General features: G+C 50.1%; 1 protein-coding gene across 1 annotated transcript in view; it reads right to left on the bottom strand.

The window, feature by feature from the left end:
• Window positions 1-1,372: 1,372 nt before the first annotated feature.
• LOC144724135 (protein WWC2-like) overlaps window positions 1,373-24,979 on the bottom strand; it is a 107,365-nt gene continuing 83,758 nt past the window's right edge. The window contains 12 exon segments of the mRNA XM_078603036.1: window positions 1,373-3,418; window positions 5,875-6,002; window positions 6,346-6,576; window positions 8,078-8,170; window positions 8,757-8,927; window positions 9,705-9,978; window positions 10,231-10,343; window positions 11,132-11,293; window positions 15,736-15,928; window positions 18,228-18,314; window positions 19,392-19,475; window positions 20,217-20,340. Coding sequence (XP_078459162.1) covers window positions 3,352-3,418; window positions 5,875-6,002; window positions 6,346-6,576; window positions 8,078-8,170; window positions 8,757-8,927; window positions 9,705-9,978; window positions 10,231-10,343; window positions 11,132-11,293; window positions 15,736-15,928; window positions 18,228-18,314; window positions 19,392-19,475; window positions 20,217-20,340 — 1,727 coding nt within the window. The 3' untranslated portion in view covers window positions 1,373-3,351.

The following is a 24,979-nucleotide window of genomic DNA, read 5'->3' as shown; positions in this document are numbered from 1 at the left end:
ATCTGTGGACAGACCTGCACGAGGACTTAAACCATGCCCGTTCCCCATGCCCCACTAAAACCATTCACTACAAAACGCCGCTGTACTTCAAAAGACCAATATCACAACCCTTGCCTACACAAATCCTTCACTACTAAACCCTCTACACAATTCCCGCACTATGATTGCACGTTCTCCCTACCGCTGTATAATAAAATAAATCACATTTAAACTGTAAATTCTCATTTGTATTCACTATACGGTGTTAAGATTTAGACGTTCACACAGCATGCAACTGGAAGCTCGTTTCTTTTTCGCTTTGGTGTTACTCTTCCTAAAAGGACGCGAGACACGGAATTGTTGAAAATTTTATATTTGAATTCAGCACCCTTCAAAACCGCCAAATGTAAACTTTCGCAGGCCGAGTTTTAAAAACAAAAAGCTCAAATATTTGCACTCTTTAATTGAGTGGCCCAAAAAACCAGAAATGTAGCTCAACGGATTTGTTTAACGTGACAGTACATATTGATTCACTGGCCTTCAAAACCTCCAGACAAACTCTTGTAGGCTTAACATCAACCATGACACAGCATTAACATGTTCTCCCAGCAATCTTGGGTGGGAATGTACAAATCAAGTTTGAATGTCCGTGTGCTTGTCAAACTTCTTCCGCACCGTACACAGCCAACAGTGCTACTCGGCGGTGCAGGGGAAGGACAATAACCTAAACACAAACACATGGGCCCAAACACCCCCCCCCCCCCAGATGATAAGCACGGACGTGACGATATTTGTGCCACATTTCAGCTCTCTCGCCCTTCTAAAGACACAATTAGACTTGACGTCAGCCACGCGCGACTGTTGTGCATGGAAGCCAGCTCAGGTGAGCTGTCACAGGTGCGCGAGGCTCGGTGTCGTGCAGCGTCAAGCGACTCTCCTGCCACATTGCTCCTGCCACATTGCTCCTGCCACATTGCTCCTGCCACATTGCTCCTGCCACATTGCTCCTGCCAGCGTTACAAGCACAACAGCACAGCAGCATCAGCCATGACCACGCAGTCACTTGACGGACCAACGTGGATGTAGCGAGTCTCGTGTGGAATGGTCGCAGTGTACACAAATGTGTACACTAGGGGGCAGCAAAGGCACGGAGAACGTCAAGGGGGCAGCAACACGATGGGTTGCCGATGGGTTGCACATTGTTTATTTGTTGACAATAATCTCCCAACAGCATTTCCCTGCAGTGTTCAAAACAAGTTCACAATGCCGCTGCCTTTGTCCACCCGTTTCGCTTTTGGATTCTCCAAATGTCCGACAGCACTAAATCATTTACTTAAAAAAAAACCCACGCTCTCTGCACAAGGTCATTGTTGTTGAAACAAAGCAACGATGATTTTATTGGTAAATATTTTATTTTTGTTTTTTTTTAAGAGCAGACACGTAGGGTACGGAAGGAGAGCACATACACATCTCGGGAAACAGATGTTCACCTGTCATGGTAAAGACACGACATCCTGTGTTACCTGGTGAGCTACAATTGCTTATTTATTTGGGGGGGGGGGGGGGTAGAAAGCCAGACAACAGCAACCAAATAAACGCCGCCAGTTAATGTTATGAATCTAGATTGCTGTGTCTCGTTACAAAATGATCACGCTCGGGAACCAGATTACAAACAAATGCAGTGAAACAGGAAACAAGAAAGGATTTTTTTCTCTCATCAGCCATCATCGATGTTGGTGTGGGCAGTAAAACAGCAACCCGATTTTCAGAAGTCGTGACATCAGCGGTGCCTGGTGGTCATTGCAGTTATTCATTTGTATTCAATAAACTAAGGAATTCATTTCCATCGAGTCGATGTCTGCTCTCGCACAAGTGTGCCCTTGTAAGCGCTTATTTATGAGATTACCAGCTCATTACAATATTGAGAAACGCAAGCGTGTTTGTACATGGATGGAGTTTTAAATAAAATCGAACCCGAACCGTTGACAGCGACGGTCACAACCGTGCGGCTTGAGCCGGAGGAGGGGGGCAAGCAGCAGCACCAGCAGCAGCACCAGCAGCTGCCTGACAGCAGTGCCATGGGGACGGGTCCAATTTAGGGAAGACAGCCTTTGTCCGCTCAGGTTTATTTTTGTTTAAAGCATCACTCGCCCACTTGCGTCCAGGTGAAAACCGCAAGTCACCAGCCCCCTTTGACTTAAGCACGCCTGGCGTAAGTTATAAATAAGATCCACGGACCGCCAGTATGAAAAGTGATGCACGAAGCCAACGGCTCCACCTCCACAGACTCGACTCGCACACACCGCTGGATGCCACAGGGTGCCGTTTAGGTTTTTAATTTGCGCACTTCCATTTACCCACACGCCCCCGCAAGTTATCCAACCCCCAGCATCCTTAGTCCTTCACATCCAACCTCACAGATGGTCGGCGAACCCACGCGCCGGTGGAAACGATGACACGCGGTTGCTTCTGAGAACCCAGAGGGGTTTTAGTTTTAATGCCCTAAGCACCCACATTGTATGGGACTCTCCACTCCCCCTGGGGCATTTGTGATGAAAAGTCTCAACACTCGGCTCACACTTTTAAAGCAAACCGTAAAACACGTACATAATAACGTTAACAATGAAAACAAAAACAATATTTTGACTTTATCATCCCAGATAACAAATCTGCCTCAAGGCAGCTTATGCCAGCAGCTACCCTCAAGGCAGAACTGCAAAGAGGAAAGCTGCGCGTAGTTGTGGTGTGTACGTGTGTGCGTGTACACGTGTGCGTGTGCTTTGTAGACCACGTGCAGGGAAAAACAAAAAGCCAGAGAACACGTTGACATAAAAAGGCTTCAACTACAGGCACTGCCAATAAAAGCTGAGCATCCTTCAATCTGTATTTTAAAGTCTTCGTCTTCTTCTTTAATCTTTTCTTTTAAAATGAACAATACTGAATGGAACTTGGTCACAGTCTTGCGACATTAAAGCGCATTAGCATTTTTCATTATTATAATAAAACAAGAATTCTCTTGCTTTAATTTATTTGTTTAAACAGAAATTGGAATACAGTACTGTACAATCAATGGATAACATCCCCCCGCCAAAAAAAAACACTTGGCCCTGTGTCTTCTCAAAATAACACACGTCTAAAATACATACAAACTGTACAATTATTATTATTTAAGTGTAACAGGTCTGGTCAATTACACTTTTTTACGCCATAGACACACACACACCCGCAACTCAATTGCCCAACGGTTATGGGAGACACAGAAATGTAATGCTTTCCGCTGCAAAAAGTTGTCTCACTTTTGGTTTATCCGATACACAGAAAATAGAGTCGAGGCTTGCAATGTCTTGATAAAAAAAAACGTAATTCTGTTGATCATACGTCGTCAGCCGGGAAGGGAGGAACGCCGATCTTAGTGCGAGTAAAGAACGCCATCTTCTCCCTGAGAATGACAAAAATGAGATGGGGTCAGGGGTCAACACCCGGATCGATGGGGTCGGAGAGCGTACTCGGCTATTCCGCGTCCTCTCTACGCACGACTTGCACGAGCAGCGCCGTGCGGACGTGGAAGGATAATACACAGCACAGGGACAGCTACAAAGGCCTGTAAATAAAATGGTATTTGTATCATAAAAACACCTTTTACAAGTCTACGCGCATCAATTTAAATCATGTGCTACACACGACAATGTAACTGATAAAAGCGAGCATTTTAATTTCACAACAGCATGGAACACGAGTGACAAGGCAAAACAAATAGGTAAATGCACGTCTCAGGACTTGTTATTTTTGATAGCGATACACACATCGCAAACAATGCTGACGCGGCTTGCACTAACTATTCTCTACCCGCGCTCTCTCTCTTCTGTATCCACGTGCTTATCTCATCCTTGCTATTTCTAAAGTTTATATCGCAACTGCATCCCTGAGGATGTCTTTGGGAAGCCGGGGCCTTAATGTAGTTTTTTCCTGGCAGAAGAAGTCATAAGTAAATATAGGAAATAAATAATACACGCCCAATCGTGCTTTACAACGCTTTTCAGGGCACTCCTAATGGACTGGATATTTATTTTTTGCCTGGCACTATAGATGACCTATCAGACATTAAACATTGAGAGAAATTGCGTGAGAAACAAAAGTCATTGTTTTTGTGGGGGCATTTGGAATGGCTCCGTGCCCAAGTTGAGTGGGGAATCGACTTCCTCACAGGGGCCAGTTCAGTGAATTGGGAGAGGGCACCGGAGAGGGCACGGAGTTTGTTTCTCGGTGATAAACGAACACAGGGTGGGGGTTGGTGGGGGGTTGGTGGCTGGGTTGGTGGCTGGGTGGGTGGGTTGGTGGCTGGGTGGGTGGGTTGGTGGCTGGGTTGGTGGGTTGGTGGCTGGGTGGGTGGGTTGGTGGCTGGGTGGGTGGGTTGGTGGCTGGGTGGGTGGGTTGGTGGCTGGGTGGGTGGGTTGGTGGCTGGGTTGGTGGCTGGGTGGGTGGCTGGGTTGGTGGGTTGGTGGCTGGGTGGGTGGGTGGGTTGGTGGCTGGGTGGGTGGGTTGGTGGCTGGGTGGGTGGGTTGGTGGCTGGGTGGGTGGGTGGGTTGGTGGCTGGGTGGGTGGGTTGGTGGCTGGGTGGGTGGGTGGGTTGGTGGCTGGGTGGGTGGGTTGGTGGCTGGGTGGGTGGGTTGGTGGCTGGGTGGGTGGGTTGGTGGCTGGGTTGGTGGGTTGGTGGCTGGGTGGGTTGGTGGCTGGGTGGGTGGGTTGGTGGCTGGGTGGGTGGGTTGGTGGCTGGGTGGGTGGGTTGGTGGCTGGGTTGGTGGCTGGGTGGGTGGCTGGGTTGGTGGGTTGGTGGCTGGGTGGGTGGGTTGGTGGCTGGGTGGGTGGGTTGGTGGCTGGGTGGGTGGGTTGGTGGCTGGGTGGGTGGGTGGGTTGGTGGCTGGGTGGGTGGGTTGGTGGCTGGGTGGGTGGGTTGGTGGCTGGGTTGGTGGGTTGGTGGCTGGGTGGGTGGGTTGGTGGCTGGGTGGGTGGGTTGGTGGCTGGGTTGGTGGGTTGGTGGCTGGGTGGGTGGGTTGGTGGCTGGGTGGGTGGGTTGGTGGCTGGGTGGGTGGGTTGGTGGCTGGGTGGGTGGGTTGGTGGCTGGGTGGGTGGGTTGGTGGCTGGGTTGGTGGCTGGGTGGGTGGGTGGCTGGGTGGGTGAGTGGGTTGGTGGCTGGGTTGGTGGGTTGGTGGCTGGGTGGGTGGGTGGCTGGGTGGGTGAGTGGGTTGGTGGCTGGGTGGGTGGCCGGCACCACGCCAGGCTGCCCCAACGCGGTCCCCCAAAAAGGGCTCGCCGAATTCCTGGCCTGACTGCTGGTTCCTCGCTGGAAATGAAATTGGAACTAAAGAGTGCAACAAGTGCAATTGGTTGTTTCTGTCACAAATAATTAGGTATTTTACGGAGTCAATAATTATTAAAATATTTTTTTTACTGATGGCTAAACTAACTATTAAAATAAAAATTACTGATATGTCTACACCTATTCTGAACTTAACCACAATCAGCAACTGCACATCAGACAGCGGGGAGCAATTAATGTCAGATAAAAAAAACTGCAAGTTGGGTTATTATTTTCAAAACCGAGCAAGCAAGCGGTGTGGAGGCAGAGTGCACTGTGTGGTCGGTCAGCAAGACAACACAATTCGCATTGGGGTGAGTAACACAAGGACTTCAACATCAGGTAGAATACGTTAAGGGACTGAAGAAGAGCACTGACCACAGGAGGCACTGGCTGTCACGGCAGAGAGAGGCAACAGAGCAACAATGAGAGAAAGGCAGCACTGGTCATCTCGCCAAGAGCAGTTGTAGTCGTGTGCGCATGAAGAGCCAGTTCGTGCCGCTCCCTGGCACACAACATCCGGCACCGGCTCTGCTTACCGGAAGGATTGGACTTGGGGGGGAACCTTCGTGCTCTGCCCGCGGAGCCTGAACACCTCCTTGGAGGCCTTCTTGAGCATCTTCTCCGCTCGCCTCTCTTGCCTCTGTTCTGCCGAGGTCTGCTCAGCCTCCACACGCGAGGGACACACGCGACGAGCACACACCCGTGTTAACATGCCCACACACACGACGTGCACACACACGACGTGCACACACACACACACAACCCCTGTGTTAACATGCCGGGGTGTATGTAAAGCTCGCTCGGCGCCCGCCACGAACCGTGAAAACGTATCGAGGACGAGGCACAGCAGCGTCTTCAATTCAAACCGTGTTAATTAATTAATTGGCCGGATAAGGTGACTCCACTACATCGTTCCGTGTTAAACACCCGATCGATGAAGAAGGCCGGAAGTCAAAGGTGAGAGAGAATGTATGGGGGGGAGGGGGGAGGGGTCCACCAGGCGGCACCTGCTTTTCGGCCTCTCGCAGGAGGTTGCGGAAGCGTTCGTCGTCGGTGACCCAGGCGGGCAGCTGCGTGCGGCCGTGCGCCTTGGCCTCCTCGAGGCGGTGCTTGAGCTCGCGAAGGCCTCGCAGCTCGTCGCCCAGGCGGCTCTCCCGCGCGCGCGACGCCTGCAGGTCCAGCTCCAGGTCGAGCGACGTCCGCCCGGGCCCCTCCACCCGCGGCACCATCAGCACCGACTGTCGGACCCAGACCCCGCCACGCGACACACACCCAATGACGGCAAGGCAAACTTGCGGCAATCGTTCGAGTCGACGATTCATGTCGTCTTGTCGGCAAACTGCGTCCGTGACACGGAGGAGCTCGTAACCACGAGCGGTAACGTGTAGCCACGAGTGGTAACGTGTAGCCACGAGTGGTAACGTGTAGCCACGAGTGGTAACGTGTAGCCACGAGCGGTAACGTGTAACCACGAGTGGTAACGTGTAACCACGAGCGGTAACGTGTAACCACGAGCGGTAACGTGTAACCACGAGCGGTAACGTGTAACCACGAGCGGTAACGTGTAACCACGAGCGGTAACGTGTAGCCACGAGCGGTAACGTGTAGCCACGAGCGGTAACGTGTAACCACGAGTGGTAACGTGTAACCACGAGTGGTAACGTGTAACCACGAGTGGTGACGTGTAACCACGAGTGGTGACGTGTAACCACGAGTGGTAACGTGTAACCACGAGTGGTAACGTGTAGCCACGAGCGGTAACGTGTAACCACGAGCGGTAACGTGTAACCACGAGCGGTAACGTGTAACCACGAGTGGTAACGTGTAGCCACGAGTGGTAACGTGTAGCCACGAGTGGTAACGTGTAGCCACGAGTGGTAACGTGTAGCCACGAGTGGTAACGTGTAGCCACGAGCGGGCCGCCCCCCGTAGGAGCTGTGTCGGCCTGAGGAGGTGGACGTGCTCACGTGATTGTGGACTCTCTCGTCCGCTACTTATGGGCCCCGATGATGACTCATGTCAAAAAACTTTGGGGATAATTATAATTACGCGTTAATTATGTTGATGACCGAGTACATTTTTCAGATTTTTTTTTTACTTGCCGTTGCATTCCATTTTCTGCACTGAGATTTGTTGAATTTTAAATCGCACCCAGGTCTCCTTTGCGAAAGACTTTCCACAAAATGGTTCTCATTTTATCCACACGAAACCAGCGATGAGGTTGGCCCATGACTGGTATTTCAATTGACAACCTTCGGGCCACCTGGCTTATGCTCACCGCATATATGAATGGCTCACTCTTCCATGTAAAGGAACACGGTGTGGGAAAGAAATTGAGGCCGCACGAGGCGGCTCAAGTCAGGAACGTGGAAGTGTCTCACCGCACGGCGTTTGGCTCCCACTTATTTCCAGCCGGAAATGGGAAAATATACAATGAAGGGTATCGGGAGGACGTCATTCTTTTGAAAGGTGGGTTCATTTTCTTTCAGGAAACAACCAGCTGATAACGGGCATCGGCCGCTCCTGCAGATTTAACCCCTTAATCGACACATTTCTTGTTAATCCACAAGTTGTATGCTTCAAGCACTGGGAAAGACACCCGGGGAATTTATAGCTCGTCAGTTGCGCGGTGGAAACAGGAGGCTAACACCTCCCCCGTCCGGTTACGAGGATGCGGGGATTTAAAGTGAGTGGCGTTAATTGTCCCAGCTGGGGGTCCCGGGAGCCGACCATGCTCACCCGCTTGACGCGAAGGCTCCTCCGCTCGACCGCATTCCTCACGAACGGCGTCCTCTTGGGCATTGCCGAGCTGTCGCTGTCGCTGCGGTTTAACTGCACGGGGGGGAAAAATACCGGCAATTAAAAAAAAAATCACTCGCAAAACAATAACGAGGTCGGTGATGATAACGACACTCGTGCCATTTACACTACAGTGAATGTTGGGCCACTGCTCCCGACACATTTGTGGTTCCGAGTCAGTGGTGTAGATCCTCGCACATTCTGATGCTGCCAGTCCGTCCGCACGCAAATCACAGCCGAGGGCTCATCCGGCAGTGCAGCCTTGTCAATCGGTGCACACTTTACCAACCCCGCCCCCAGAGAGTCAATCTTGATGGTAATGAAATATTTTTGGCAGAGTTGACCATGGCCAGGATTTAAAACGCATGACTGCATGAATGGGAGCCCTGTTGCACCATTCCTATCAACCGAGTTGTAACCAGGTGGAATGCAAACCTCACCTGCTAATAGTAGTTTGCATAGAACGTAATTATTTTCATCATCAGCCATAATCAATACACTGCTGGATGAAGGTCATTGGAGGTTAGTAGCACACCGGTTGTGCCCGAACTCGGCACTCCCTTCTCGCGACACGGTGACCGCGCGCGCCGCCGTACGTGGGGGAGGGGGGGTCACTCACCCGGCACACGTACTGGTTGCGGGCGCCGGGCGAGAACGTCTGGGAGCGCACGATGGTGCTGCCCCGCACGAAGGGGCTGGCGTGCGCCACTCCACAGCTGCCGCGTTGCTCCTTGGGCCGCACGCTCGGCGCCTCGGGCAGAGGCCCCTCTGTGTTGGTCTCCTTGTCCACCTGGGCGCGCACGCAAAGACGGAGGAGGGTCCCACGCACACCACGAGGCCGTTAGCAAATTGTCGGAGGGAAAGTAGCGATGAAGGCAGCAACACGCGCCCAAGCTGCTGCTGCTGCTTGGTCCTGGGATTGCGATTCCGTTGTTGTAAAGCAAAATTATTCCGAATTTAATTGTGGAATCGTGGAGGAGTCTGGTCACGCGGAGGCCAGCACGTGCATTCAGGCAAAATGGTAGGGCCCATGGAGACTGGCCAGCCTTGTTGAATGGCCATTAAAATGATTGGGGATTCTATTGGGTCATTCCGAGGCTCGGCAATGATTCCCTTCATCAATGGCAAGTCCTGCATCTCCATTCAAAGACGAGTTATTATTTGGGTTGAGTCATCCAGTACGACCCTTGCAGACGGGTTAAACACTACACGGCTAGGGCAAGGTGTGCGAGAGCAAGCAGCTTGCAGGCACCTGACGGGAGAGACAAGGCACAAGCTTGCCGGGGTCAGTGCTCAAACAAGGAACTGAAATAGGTAACTCCATCTCATTCACTTACTAATGCTGTTCTCAACGAATCTTCAACAACTTTTATGGGCCTCGGCGAAGCAGCTAATCAATATTGAAATGTATGTGGTCACGGTTTTCTCCTAAAATCCGGTTCAACTGCAGATAAGTTGATGTCAAATAAGGTAGGATAATGCGCAAGCTCACGAATTCAGGCACCGAAGTCTCACTCCACAATAGCGCAGCTCATCGCGATGTGCGCACACGGCATCGTGCAGTCACCTTGTTGTTCTCATCCACAGCCCCCTGCGTCTCCTCCAAGGGCATCCCGTCCAGCTCCTCCTCGTGCGCCGTGAGGCCCCCTCCTCTTCCTCGCTCCTCCAATCTCACCGGCTCCTCCTTGTCGTCTTCCTGCCCCTCCTCCTCCTCCTCTTCCTCCTCGTCTTCCTCCTCCTCCTCTTCATCGTCTTCCTCCAGCTCCTCTTCTAATTCCCGCACGCTGCCCATGATCCCCTCTGCTCCGGAGAATGGAGAGTTTTCTCGAGAAGGGCAGCACCTGCATGCACCCCGGATCGTCGCGCGCATTTCCACCGTCACCAACCGTGACCACGCCGCAGCCTACGGGAGTAAATAATCCCTCAACAAATAAAAAACACCTACAGGGTAGCATTCAAACTCCAAAGTAGCGTAACAAAGCTTTCATTTGACAAAAGCGACAAACTCCCATTGATCGAAAACGCTCACAGCCACAGCAACCACAACCGACTGGCAGCGGGGGCCCTGTCCTCGCGTGTGCGCCGCGTCATACCAGCCCTCGGCGTTGATCTCCACCCGGGGGTCGTCGCCCTTCCCGGCGAGCTGCTTCTCGACGGCCTCCAGATGTGCCGTCGTGCGCTCCAGCAGCGCCGAGACGGCGTCGTGCTGCGGAGGCAGAGAAACGCGCCGCGGTGGCGAGGAGATGTCATCTCCCCCGCCCGATACGCAGGAGGTCGTGCGTCCGATCCCAGATCCCGACCTTGACGATGCCTGTGGTTATATATTTGGAGTTTGCGTGTTCTCTCTCTCTCTCTCTCCACATGTGGTCGCGTGGATTGTTCTCCGGGTTCCCCCCGGTTTTGCTCTCCACATTTAGAAAATCAACATCACGCGTTCAGATTATTTGGCTGCTACTATGAATTCCCCCGTGCGGTGATGATGATGCAAGCCACTTGGACGAGCTGCCATGCGTGGCCAAGGTCGCCTCCGAATAAAAGGACAAAGCGCTCGGTGGGCTTCACCCGGTGAAATAGAAACCACGCGCAAGGTGCTGACGCGCACACGGCAGGGGGCGCTAGCGCCCACGGGGCGACCGCCCGGCACCGCCGCTCCGAGCGGGGGCCAGGACTACCACGGCCGCGCGACGCCGAGCACTTGATACAGTCCCCCAAAAAGACACTTTAATCCAGAACCGCAAGCTTCAAGTATTAAAATGCACATTGTGCAGTTGAGTGCACCGCCATTGGCACGGTTGGCTACGTAGAGTGCGTAAGAAGTTCAACATACACACAAACATTACTTCCTCAGTCTCTCTGGCCTCTTCTTCCCTCTGCTATGCAAAAGGGGCCCATTGCCCAAAACGTCGCCTCATGTGTATATCTCTCTCTCGTTAGGGCCAACGGCGTTGTCAACAAGTGCGCCGAGTGTTTGTCGTTTAAGCCACGGTCCCCTACCGTGTCCTGAGCGTTGTCGAGGGGGGAGGGCCCCATCGGGCGTCCAGCGAAGTGCCTCTCGGATGCCTGCAGGTCCTGCAGGTCCTGCAGGCTCAGGAGGTTGTACCAGCATCCAGGAGACGACAGAACGCTCTGGTGGGCCAAGCTGATCTGAGCCATACCCTGCAGTACGCAATACACGCGCACAAACGAGCACTCATTAAGGAGGGCAGTGCACACAAGGGGCCAATGCACGCAGCAGACTCGTGCAGCACACAACGACGTCCCCCCGAGTTGGCATGCGGATGGATGGCTTGCTGTTAAAAGGGCTGATAGTGAACTCCTGCTGCGGCCAGTACTGCACATAACAAGATAGGACAACGCGCAACAACATTTCTAATTAAACGAGATATTAAACGCAGCTTTTCAGGCAATGTTTGCTTTTACAATGGGCATACTCGGATGAATATAGGTCTTTTGCACAATTAGCTTCACAGATATTTTTACAAATTGTTTCGGGCTACGACAAGAAAAAGAGGCCAACTGACGATTTAGACGACTGCAAGACGGGTATTGATGGATCACGCAGAGATGGAATCTGAGAGAGACAGCCTGATAGACATCCAAGAGGCACATAGCTAGAGCAGGACAGCAAGTAGGTTTTGGACTTCACTAAAATGTGGGTTTTCTCTACACACTCGGAGCAGTTTCTCTGAAAAAAAAAATGCCCTAACATCCCAAACACCACCTTTTGTTTAAAACTAGTCTTGACACTCAATGAGGTTTTCCTGGGTAAACTTAGCATTGCAATGATTATTGTTTACATCATCATCGATTTAATGATGCTAGGTGAGGCCTCGTTGAGACTCAGCATTATTGTAAAGTGACTTCTGTGTCACACATACAGTGTTGGATGATAATGTGATCGCAATTCTCCAATCCAGACGAAACATTCACAGCAAATCAGCAAGCCATGAATAGCTGAAAATCAGTTGTTTATTTTCTAGTCAGATAGAGTTGAGCTGCGGTATATGATGCATATTTGGCTTTGGGAAAAAAAACCCGCTGGCTAATCTTAGATCTCGGCAGCCAAGCAGGATTTTAAGGCTGGAAAGTGCTTGGATGGGCAACCACCACCGTGCATAAAAGAGGGACTTGTGGGCTTTATTGCGGCGATCCGTTGTCTGCAGAGAGTAATGCAGCAAACTCCGTTGTTGTGCTGCACTCCGCTCCAACGTCTATGCTCACCACCTAACAGTGACCAGCGCGGTGAAGCATTGTCCAATACCCATCACGGAACACGCGCACAACATGTGGGGAGGGCCTCATCCAGCAGTGGGCGGACGTAAGCGCTGCATGTACGCGGGGTGATCCTGTATCTACAGGATGCGTGGACACGCGGGGAGTGGGGGGGGTTGTGCGTGATCGCCGCCCGAAATGAACTTTTGTCGTCGACCGAAGTAGCCGCCAAGCAAACTTGTCAAGCACCTCGCCCCAGGACGGTGCACATACAAAAAAAAAGCCCACTGGATTCTCCTGCATGTGATAAGCCATGAGAGGCCCGCAGATCCGAGGGCAGCAAGCACGGCTCGGAGAGAAGCTGCCAGAAGCGACGGGGTTAAACATTTCAGATGCGGAAATACCTTCACTGTCACGTCTCCATGGGCACGCAAAATACTTAACATTCCATCGTCAGACGTCTTCGCCATAAGCAGCAGAGTTATTTTAAACAACCTTATTATTGCTAAACATTTTTTCCTCGAAGCAACGGTCAATTTACTTGACAATCAGCAGAAACTAATTACCGGTTCACAGGAGGAAGAAATTGCTTACGTACATATTTTTCAAAGGTTTGTAGAACATTAAAGTGCTTTCATTTACCCAGAAAAGCTTCAGCGAGTCTAAAGACTGTGGGGGTTTTTATTAGGAGTGTCGCACATTGGGATGTTTGGTCAATTCCGTGACTGTTTGGCACATGGAAGGAAACGGGGGGAGTGCCCAAAGAAACCTCCCGTGCATATCAAGGGGTCCAACTTGTAGCTCTGCAAAAACCGATTCATTATTCCACTCCCATCTCATAGCCACTACTCAGGCTGAGCCTATAGCATCTGGTATTCCAAGACATGCTGCTAAACACTGCATAGCGTTCAAGATCCGACAAGTTGCATTCAGGATGATGCAGCGATGGGGCCGAGGTGTACGCTTCTACTCCTGCAGTAATGAACGAATATTGGCACGTGTGGTCTCAACGGAAAAATCTAAGGTAATCTAATTTATAACCTAATTTACATTTATAGAACGCCTTCACAGAATGTTACAAGACAATGTAATATGTTGGTTGATCTTAGGCTGTAGAGAAATAACATTTGTAAAAATTTATTTTATTGTTCCAACCAAAAAAAAAAGTCCATTGTGCCTCCTGTCGTCATGATTTCTATTCAGCGAGCAGATTGACATCTCATCTGTTGAACTGGTTGGATTTGTGGACTGCTGACTTTTCTTGTCCAAGGACGGGGCTTCTTGCCCGTGCTTTAATAATGATTAAACTCGAGTGCAGTTAATTCTCAAGCGAGCAGCACCAGCGAGACCCCAGCAATGCTGCCGCCGCCTCCCACAGATCAGCGTCTGGGAATTCGACTGCCACAGACCAAACACAAACAGCGGGACCCCCCCCCCCCTCTCAGCCGACACTGCAGAGAAGTGGGTGCCTCCACCCGCTCACCACCCCCCCCCCCTCCTGCCTCCCAACCTCCAGGGGCCACAGGGTGTCAGGTCATAGGTGACGCACCAGATAGGAGGGTCACATTCCAAAGCAGATTAGCTTCTATGGCAGGTATTCTGTTGGAAATGATGACAAAAAAGAAGAATTTTGGCAGTGTTTGTTTGGCGAATTAATCGAAAAGGTGCCGAACTGGTATTTTGGAAGTTCAGATGAAGGCCTGAGAAGTGAAGTGAGGCCGGGTTTTCCGGTGCTTCGTGTCAACCGTGTGGTACTCTTTCATGGACGAAAATTTATTTCACTAAATGATGTATGTAATAATAACATACAGCCCCTTTATAAATCCATTGCTGGGTGAAGGGGTCACCCCACCGTATCAATCACAGGCACTGCCCTGTACCGAATCAGGCAACACTCCCCACCGATGCTAGCCACGGTCGGAAATCGAACTTGGATTACCGGGCTTACAGCCAAGTGTACAAAACACGGCGCCACTGCTCCATCGCAAAAACAGGTGTGATTTAATCGTCCTCTTGGTCAATAACCTATCTCCACGCCTTCCTCTCCTCACATCTTCTCTCTCTCTCCATCATGGCCCAGTCCTGTCCTCTTTTCTCACCAATCCATGACATCATCTTTCCACCTCTTCCCTTGGCCCTCACCTTTGGTCCGCGACATTCTTTGCCCAACTTGACGACCAAATCTGAACAATGGGTTTCACGTTCGCTTTTCCTCTTCTTCTGTCCTTGCGAGAAGTTCCCCTACTCCCTTCAAGTTTTTGTGTTTAGTTTGTTGTCCTTCCCCCCCGCACCTCCGATTCGCGTGGAAGGATACGCACGGTGCGAAAGAAGTTCGACATACAAACATCCAAGTTGCTGATGCGCTGGTCCACTTTTCATGTTGCGTCTCATTTTTCTAGCATGCTTCTCGGAAAACTGCACTTGAGTTTCCCGTGCTCGGCCCTCCTTTATAGAGTCAACGTTTCCGCAGCACATGTTAGCATGGGCACAGAGTATGTTTTGTTATGTAATGATAATAAATGTAATTTATTTATACAGCAAAGCCCCTAGGGGAGGATTCAATACATTTTTTTAGGATGGTCCCCCATATTGGGATGTTTGGCAAATTCCATTCAAGGAATGTTTTGCATGTGGGAAGAAACTACAGTCGAATCTTGAGAAAATTCACACGCACACACGAGGGGCTAACACTCAACAGGTCCACACAGATGGGTTCACAAACCCATTCTCTGTACTGCCACCTCCGGGGCCGCCGTGCAGCCCAGCACCTCCGATTAGCACGGTTGGCTACGTAACGGTTGCCAAAGAAGTTCAACACACATACGCACGTGTCTGGGAGTTTCGCAAAACAGTGTTTCATGAACCCATGCCATCCGAGCGCTGGATTAGGCTGCCGAGTGGTAGCGTGTTTGCTGCTTGTTGCAGAGGTTTGCGGTTAAAATCCATCAGCCACCCTGGTGAATGTGTTAACGATAAAAATTCGTGCCGTCCGTGTCACAGTGAACATTAAAGATCTCACGATGTTATTTCACAAAGAGCCACGTGAGCTTGCGTCATGGTGCAATTTGATCAATTACTCACAAATACATTTTAATGGGAAGCATTATAGCAACATCTCCCCATCGAGCAGACCAAGCCTGCTCGCTAGCCAATGCTGCAGTCAGACTGAGCCTCACGGAGCCAGCGCATGGAAGGCCTGGTATAATATTTAGCGACGAGGATGATGATAATGTCGAAGCCAGCTGACGATTGTGAACGCTGCGACAGCTGTTGTCGCGAATTTGCGGTGTCGTGGTGGAGCGACGGGGGTGGTGTTCGGCGGAGGCGGTGGGGGGGGGAGAAGAGAGGGGACGGAGGAGGGGGGCGTGGGGTCGTGGGGTCGGTACCAGAGCCTGCTCCGGAGGGCCCACGGTGTGGACGTCGACTCTCAGCGTCTTGGCGCGCAGCGCGCCCGCGGTCGGAACGCTCTCGCGGCAGCTCCAGCCGAGGCAGCAGAGGCCCGGCACGCAGGGCACCGCGGGGCTCGTGTGCACGCCGCACCCGCCGGCCCCGCACGGCAGCAGCACCGCACGCACCGCCCTGCGCGCACGCGGAGAGGGGCCGGGGACGGACGTGGCGGTGTGATGGTAGTACGGAGGGCACGCGGGCGGCTTGGTCCGGGGAAAGGCACATCGGTGAAAAAGAGTTTTATAGCTCATTGGATTCCTCCAGTCTAAATAGACATTCGGATTCAGGGCAGACTGCGTACGTGTCACGATCCACATTACTCAAGTTACCCGCAAATCACTAAATTGGGTAAAAATCGACACCGTACACAGGGAAGGAACCAGAAAGAGAGGGAAGACCCAACAGAAAATGGCTTGACGACGACATGAGATATTGGTGCCAGAAAGATGTGGTCACTACGTGAGCATATTGGCACAGCAGACAGAGGAATGTGGAAACAATTGACGAAATGGGCAGTCGACACCTACGGGCTGTTTGCCCATGGACCGTAATGATGATGATGGCAAAACATTGCCCGCTACGATGCCCGTCTGTGAAACAGAGCACCTTTCTTGATAGCCTTGTGCTATAAGAATGGCGCATGTACCAAATGTACGTACGATTGTTACGATTGATGCCCGCTGGTCCAGCAGAGATGCTGAGGGTGCGTTTGGGTTCGGGATAGGGTTAGAAGTCTAGTTTGAGATATGGCTTTAGTTGGTGTAAATTTAAGGGCAGGAATAATGGTTATGGTTAGGGTTCTGGGTGTTTGAAGTTAAGGTGACAAATTGAGTTATGGTTCGAGTTTAGGAATAGATTATAATGGTAAGAGTTTGTGTTCGAATCAGCGTTCATCGATAACGGTTGGTTTAGTTGTTGTCCTTCCCCCACACCTCCGAAAAGCACGGTTGGCTATGTACGGTGCGAAAGAAGTTTAATAAACGTATATACATAGATGGTTTAGACTTAGGGTTGGAGTAAGTCTTAGGACTTTGAGACAGGTTCAGTTTAATGTTCAGGAGTGGGTTAGGTTTAAATCTTGTACGAGAGCAAATCTATAAATGAGTTAGGATTAGGGTTGCATCAGAGTTTAACATTTTCCATTTATATAATAAGAGCCATGACAGAGTTGGGACATCAAAGCGAAATGTGCACGTAAAAATGTTCCAATAATTGGCATTTCAATAAATCCACTTGCCACTGTAATCCAAAGATTTCAATACCCCAACAGAGCACACATGTTTAAGCTTTGCACCGGCTGCACATGGGCAGTGCACGTTGTTCAGATTATTCTGAACTGGAGCAATTTGCTTCTCTCGAAGGCGTTAAAAATGCCATTAGGGGCATTTTAACAGAACGCATGTGTTACACCTAACGAGCCGCCCCACGCAGAAAAAGGGCACCTAAGGCTGCTTAAAACCATTCCCACTTTGGCACAAAAGCACCGAGTGGGATGCACAAGAAAGGGCCCAAGTGGGAGAATGGAATGCCTTAATCCTGAACACGCGCTCGACACAAAAAATATAAAATGTGTACGGGCTTCACCTCAAGCCCCGCGCGCTCATTAGAGGCACGCACATTCACTGCGCCGTGATTGTGCGTGCCCGAGAATGATGGGCGTGCACTTCTTGTCCCATGTGCAAAGCAGAAAAATCTTGCGTCGCCTATAAATGACATCGGGATGTGTCTGACTGTGTTCCATGAACTTCTTTAATTGCGAGAGCCCTGCGACGAGGTGCAATGGCCCCATTTTCGATCAGCTAGTAATTGACAAGCCTGTAATTGCCCGAGGCATTTAAGTAGGATAAACAAAAGCTTAATGACAAATCAATATTGTACCACAGTCCAAAACCCAATTAAACGCCCTCATTCTGGGCCAAGGAGTTAGAGAGCCCGACTCGCAATTGGAAGGTCATGAATTAATATTCTCCGAGACCGTTGGAATAGGTATCACATTTTGGGAAGTCCACAGTGGAGAGGCTGGCCACAATCAAAAACACGTGCAATTTACACCAACGATATCAAGTCAAAGGCGAACACCGTCCCACATTGCTCGTCTGACCAGGGAGACGCCGACTTTGAAAAAACGCGTTTCTCTTATTTAGTTTATTACAGTGGCTGAGACACAGATCCCAATGCCCAGAATGCCAGACGGACAGCAATAAACATCAGAAAGGAGTGTATAATAATAGACAAGCGTTAATATGCTTCTTAAAATAAGCAAGGTTATATCAACTTGGGAATAGAGCTGATGGGAGGATATTCCAAAGTCACGCGAGCTGGCAATGCTCGCGTCACGTGAATAATACCTGGGGACTATGCGGGAACGCAACACTGATGGGCGTTAGTATAGGGGAGAACTTAAATGTGTGAACGATAACAAAATCCTTACACTTTGTTCCCATCGGGGATGCAAAGGGCCTGCAGATTCTTGAGCTGAAGGACGTGAACCATGAACACACCTTCCTCCGCGTCATACCTGGCAGGGGAGACGCGGGCACAGACACGCGAAACAAGGCAACGAGAATTGGTCTCCGAGCGGAGCACCGCTCCAACGAGGAGGCACGCGGAACTCCACCGATCGCAGACCCATTTGCAGCATCATTCCAGACTGTGGTTTCGTGGCACAGGTAACAAGAAGCAAGTAGCTAGACACAGTGATTTTTAGATGGTTTTGTGGCTTCACTCATCGACACATTTATTTTATGCATCATGCCATAAACTAATACAAACTGAAACCACAAAGCAGTGTCGTTCAGCTCAAGATCTCAGCCAACAAGCGGTGCGTATGAAAAGGAAGCCACACAAAGAAAACACACAAACATCTCTTATTTTGTATGCGTGTCCTGTTTGTGTTAAGCTTAGTTAATAAGAAAAAAAATCCGTGAAGTTATGATCATGTTTGTCATTATGGCACTCTCGTTACCTCGTGCCCAAATGTATAAATTCAACAACAACGTGGTTACGATCAAACTCGCGTCAGAACCGTCGGGGGAGCAATGTACATCTCTACAACGTGGGAGCTCAACGTTTTTTGGGTTATCAATCGGATCTCTAAAGTCACGGCGTGTCGCCCACGTAATGCGGAGTATGTTGCTCGTGCAAAGACGTCCCCGTACTCAGTCAGGTACATGTATGTTCACAGACAGCCCTTGGGCAGTCCGTGGCCGGATGAAAGCTTTCCCATGCCGTGCGAGCGAGCGGTGGGGATATCTGACCGCACATTTACTTAGACGCCGCTCACCGGCGGTTGGTGTGCGATGTCTCAGCGGGCTGACAGGGTTACCGACCGCCGCAACGATTCATTTCGGCCCGCCGGCCCCGCGGGAGGGCCATCGCTCACCGTTGCGGTCGAGGCGGGAGAGGTCCACCTCGGGACAAAAGCCAACACCGCAGCGCGGGTAGAGGTGGCGCTAACCTCACCCGCCACGTGGGTGGGAATACATCTTCCGGGTGCCGCTTGCATTGGGACAAATTGACCTCTTGCACACGACGGGCCCCGTGTATTGGCACGTAACGTCGCCGCGCAGATGAACGAGAGCGCGCGGTCGCGAACCTCATGTCGAGCTGGATCTGGGCCGCGGCAACTCCGCACGTCGCTTTATCTTCGTCGTAAAACGCCTCCTCCGACTCGTCGGGCCTGCCAAAAAGGCACGGGTTCGATCAATACGCCACTCGCTCCACGCAAGTCGAATTAAACACGCGGAAAGAGAAGACCCGAATTAAAAAGCACCGAAATACACCGTGACATTTGTTTTAAATGTAAACCTGGTACTGTAACAAGAATGTGATGGAGGAATGCGAAGGTTTTCCTTGGGTGCAGACAGGGCGTGTCAAACGTCGGCAAAACACATTGACGAGAATCAATATGTCCGCAAAGGGTAAATCTTTCACATGCGCATTCCGGAAATATGATAGATTCTGGAAGGAGGACGGGCTGAGTGCTTCTCATAAATGTGGTGCTCCATTCATGCGAAGCACTCAGGCGATCATCCCTCCGGGCCCGGATAAATGAACGTATTTCGTTGCTACAAAGACAAAGATTCCTCCCGAAGGCCTTAACAGACTGTTGGGGAAAGTGCTGTTAGCGAGCACCTATGAAGGCCGGAAAGGCACACTAGGAGGTAGGTGGCCAACACTACGCCTGGTCGCCTCTGTCTCCCTAGTTGCTATGTTTACACATTGCACCAGGTACTCATTTGAGACCAAGTCGACCTAGGAGAGGCCTAGGACCGGTTCAAGTAATCGTCACTGTTGCTAGAGACACACAAACACGTTGTTTCTTGTAGACACGCCCCTGCCCACGTGACACGGCCATGTGTCTGCACCCAAGAGACGTCTCGTGCCGGGCACCAAAGCGAGGCCGTCGTGACTGCGGCACCTTTTAGCCGGCGCCTCAAACACGCCGCTGTCGGCGGCCACGGACTCGTCCGAGACGGCAGCAGAGACCCCGCGAGCTTTCCTCCCGGCCAGCGCTTCCTCGTGGTCCTCCGCCATGTTCATGCCTGCGGGAGCGCGGAATGACGTCACACGAGTCCCGTGGGAACGCGAAAATGCAGTGTGTTGAAAGGAAGATGCAAACCCACAAAACAAACAGATTGCACACTGGAGATACGAACCCCTCGGCTATCGGTCCCGAGACGTGCAACCCGAGTTGAAAGCTTGGTGAACGAGAGAACGAGGCTTTAACATTACATTCCAGCGCGTCATTAATTACAGCGGCAGAGTGACGCCACCTTCTTCTTGCTGGAGTTTCCCCCTCTCACCGGTGGTGTACCTTCTATCCTCGTGACGCCACTCACGGACGCGTTAATGCGACAATGCAGTTAGAGCACTAGAAACGCATTATGGTGTCGCAGTTGTCCGTAACTTTAAAGCCTTTTTGTTTTCTCATTCGCGAAGCTGCACACTTGTGTAAGACAGAGGGGAACAGGCAGTCTCATCTATAAGAGGTGGAATGAAGGACCCCTGATGGCGAGCAAAAGATTCCAATAAGAATGCACACTGCCTTCTCATTTGATTTCAGAATCGATCGCTAAGCTCGGACGCTGTGAACAAAACTTTTCCAGAGTAAACGTTACTTGCAATGTCTGAAAATGAAGATCACGCTCAATTCAAATGCAGTACGCGGTTTTAATTTGCATTTAATAAAGTCACCTTTGTTTTAAAGACGCTTAGTTTGTTGTTTTTCTTCGCACCTCCGATTCGCACGGTTGGTTACGTATGGTGCGAAAGAAGTTCAACATACATACATATCCTAATGAATTAATTGAAAATATCAACCACATTGCTTGTGTGCCAGTGTGTGTTGCATTGGACAGCGGGTAGAAGGATTAAAGAGGTAATAAACGAGATGTATTTAATTACTCATTTAATTTCAACGTAGCTCAAAGAAACATTTTGAAAACGAACAGTGCCCAAGAGAAGCACCGGCGATAGCAGGGCTACAAGCTGCAGGCCCCATGCGGGAACAACTACGCCTGGATGCTCGGCTCAATCGCCGAGCCGCAACTCTGCGAGCGAGGCTGCATTGATACCAAGAGTGGGATTCTCAGATGTCATCAATTACGGCGCTTCAGTGCCAATCTTCATGTCACTGATATCCGACCGCAATCGCAAGAAGGACTTTCTTTATTACTGTCGGCAAGTGCACTCGAGTGGTTTAGATGACTTTATATTCATCGCACGCATTTATGTTTATACACTTTACGTACCGACATTTTATAGCCCTTTGTCAATCCACTGTTGGATGAAGGCCTACCCACAGTGTCTGCCATGGGGGTTGTGTGAACATTATTTGCTATGCTGGCTAGAGTGGGCTGGTTGAAGGAAGGGATCCAGGAATTGGTTTAGACATCACTCACCACTCCTTTAGCCATGCCCAGAAAATCAACTCTGCTCCTCACATGAACATTTACGCAAAAAAATAGTGTGTAGATGAGTAGGGATGTAATACTGAATCTATTCACCAATAAAAATCGATTCATATGCTCACAATATACATGTGAAATCGTGTGTAAGAATCGATTGAGTTTTGTTATGTTTTTATGAATCATTGTGTAATGTTACATTTAGGCTCATGGAGCAAAAACTAAAAATGAAACAACATGAATGTCAGTAAAATAAGGAAGCTATACTTGAATAAAATGTCGATAAAAAATGTTTCATAATTATTCAAAATTTCTAGCACCAGTTTGAGTCTACCTCCAGAGTGGGAATGAGCCAGCCCATGTTTTCCATGGCCAACAGGGCTAAGATTACGTACGAATTCCATAAATGCCCACGCTAAATTAAAAGGGGCCTTGGTTCAGAAAGGTCCATCAGCTGCTTCTCGGAGCAGAGTAAAAAGATCCGACTATTTGGGGCGGCGCAGACGCTCACTCGGAGCATATTTCAGCCCTGCAAGTCATCGCCGGTATGAGTCAATAGATACGTTACGGATTTTCCTAAATAAACCTCATAAACATCAATACAACAAAAGTGACATTGGTGCGTAATAGAATCCTCTCCCAGCCCACATCAGCATTGGAATGGGCCTCAATGTGACACCCTGCATATGTTATTAATGCACTGAGAAAATGGCTTGTAAAAAAAAATATCCACTTCAGCTTCACACTTTTCTCAAAATAATAAATATCCCAAGCCACACGTGCAGTGCAACAGCACATGGGCAGATCTTGCACACAATTACCGACGTCTGTGGAGGGGCAGGAATTAATAATATTATCACTATTTTACCAAGAAAACGTTTAAAAATAGCACAAGTTATTTCCGCACCCAGCAGGGCTAAACTTACGTGCAAAAATTCCATAAACGCCGAGGATAAATTATAGGGGACCTCGGCCCAGAGGCCCGTCAGCTGCTCAGAGAAGAGTAAAAAGAGTCGACTATTCGGAGCACAGACGCACACTCTGAGCACATTTCAGCCACCGCATAAATAGCAGGGGGCCCACTCAATGACTCTGCCAAATGCATTGCCAAACAGGGAGGCGGCTTTAAAATTTGCCGCCGATTCAAATAGCCGAAATTACCAGACGCCACTTTGAAAGACACGTTATACTTAAGGGCTAATTTCTAACGTGGCATTTTTGTTACAAAATGCGCGATACATAGGGGCTCAGTTTCAAGCGCACTAATTTTTGAGCCGGGGTTTATTTTTCCATCTTCCGTTGGGGGCGGTGTCTCGGGGTGCAGCGGGCACTCAGCAGAGGAAAGCTCAAAGGGCCCACAAAGCCACAGTCAGGCACTATTTTAAGGAAGGCTCCCCCAACCCCCCCCCCCCGGTGAAGGGCAACCAATACTAGGGCCAATGACAGCCTCCCTCTTCTTTCAACCAGTGAGTTCACCTCGGGGACAAATACTTTGTATTTAACAAAGGTATGGGGCGTGTGCAGATTACGGGCGCACACTACTATGCGGTGTGTATGCTCAGGGGCGTGCAAAGTGTGAGCGCCCACTGCCATGACTTGACGCATCCTACCACCTGACATCCTGTTTAGAATTCACGTGGCGTCTGAATGTCAGAGATGACCAAAACCTAAACATAGCAGCAACAAAAATGTGATGCGTGCAGCTTTAAGGTAGCTTTTGAGCCAATGGACTGTCACTCATTGCCACGATCACGTGACACACGCGCATTCTGTTCAGTACGGACGAGATGCATCACAGAGGTGCGAGCGAACGTTTGCCGCAGAAGTGAATGCAGTTATAATGGTAGCACACGACAGGAATTTCGTGTTTTGCAAGCAAGAATTGGCGGACAATTCAGATGTGCAACTGCCAAACCCACTGGGCCCACTGAGCAGTGACGTGGCCACTGGGCAGGATATGCCAGTGGTGCACCATGTGGGTTGGTAAATCTATTCGTGTGTAATTTTTAGTAACATGAGCTCATAAAGCAAAGATTTTCTAAAGGTCACTCCGATTTCCCCACACACACACACAAATGCTTCTTAATATTAAATTGGCCAAAAATCTGAATGCAGGACTCTCCTGAGAACAGGGCTTGAGACTCAGAAATACTTTTTATATAAATAATGACATTAGTCGTATTATTATTCTTCCTAAAAATACATTATAAAGATCTTCTTTCGTGGCCTGTCTGCTTTGGAAAACGTTGGATGCAAACAATGGCTGGCGCTGTTCTCCTGAACCGAATTTGCGCACGGCATTACCGCATCCCGTAAAGATGTCATCGTTTATGTTTTCAGTTACTCCTGCCTAATGCGACCTTATTTGTGCAAACTACAAAACAGCCGCCGGGCGAGCGTCGCTTAATACAATCATTCAATTACACCCAACGTCCGGACAAAAAGCGCCCCCCCCGGTTAATGCGGAGCAGCCGGGTGTGCGTGAGCACGGCAAAACTATTCATCTGCGAGCTACAAACCTGGGCAAAAGGGGGATTTGGTGGATTGCACCGGGATGGGAGCAGCCGAGCAAAAAACCCTTTCTCCTTGGCGGAGGAACGTGTACCGATTAGCACGGTTGTATACGTACGGTGCGAAAGAAGATCAACTTACATACAGGATGCGCAAGAATGGTTACAATGCTTGGCTTTACGAAGGAATTTATTTCGGCCTTGTCCGTCTGGGTCAGCGACACCAGAAATATTTCCGGCACATTGCTAACCACCACATCCAGGATACCCTTTAACTTCAGTCTTGGCTACCCAGTCACCTGCCACCTCTCGGTCTATCGGCGACCTGGAGAATATTCGGTGAGAACGTAAGCCATGTAACACTGTGCCGAGAGCGACAAGGCATTGGAGAATCGCACCGAAGGCAAAGAAACACAAGTAGTGGTGTTATCGTAGGCACGGCTCGTGCCATAAAAGCCATCATCGGTCGGGAACGCTCAACGACCCCAGCTGTTGAGACATTTGTCAATGGTTTCATCGCCGCCCACCGTGGTAACAATCAAGGACAGCAGATAAAGCGGCCCATTCCAGAGTTCTCCTTTTAATGAATTATAAATCGCTCCGCGCTGGCTTTAATTATGCGTACAACTCTTTTTTTGTTACTTGCCGATGGGGAATTCCATACGCGAGTCTTTCATCAGCTGTGTTTTAAATCAGAAATGTTTTTAATCTTGCGATAAGTATAATGGTAATTACGGTATATTACTAAATAAAAATTCTGGATC

Source organism: Lampetra planeri, chromosome 19 (assembly GCF_965212315.1).
Source record: "Lampetra planeri chromosome 19, kcLamPlan1.2.h2, whole genome shotgun sequence".
Lineage (NCBI taxonomy): Eukaryota > Metazoa > Chordata > Hyperoartia > Petromyzontiformes > Petromyzontidae > Lampetra > Lampetra planeri.
This window is presented reverse-complemented; position numbering and strand designations above follow the sequence as displayed.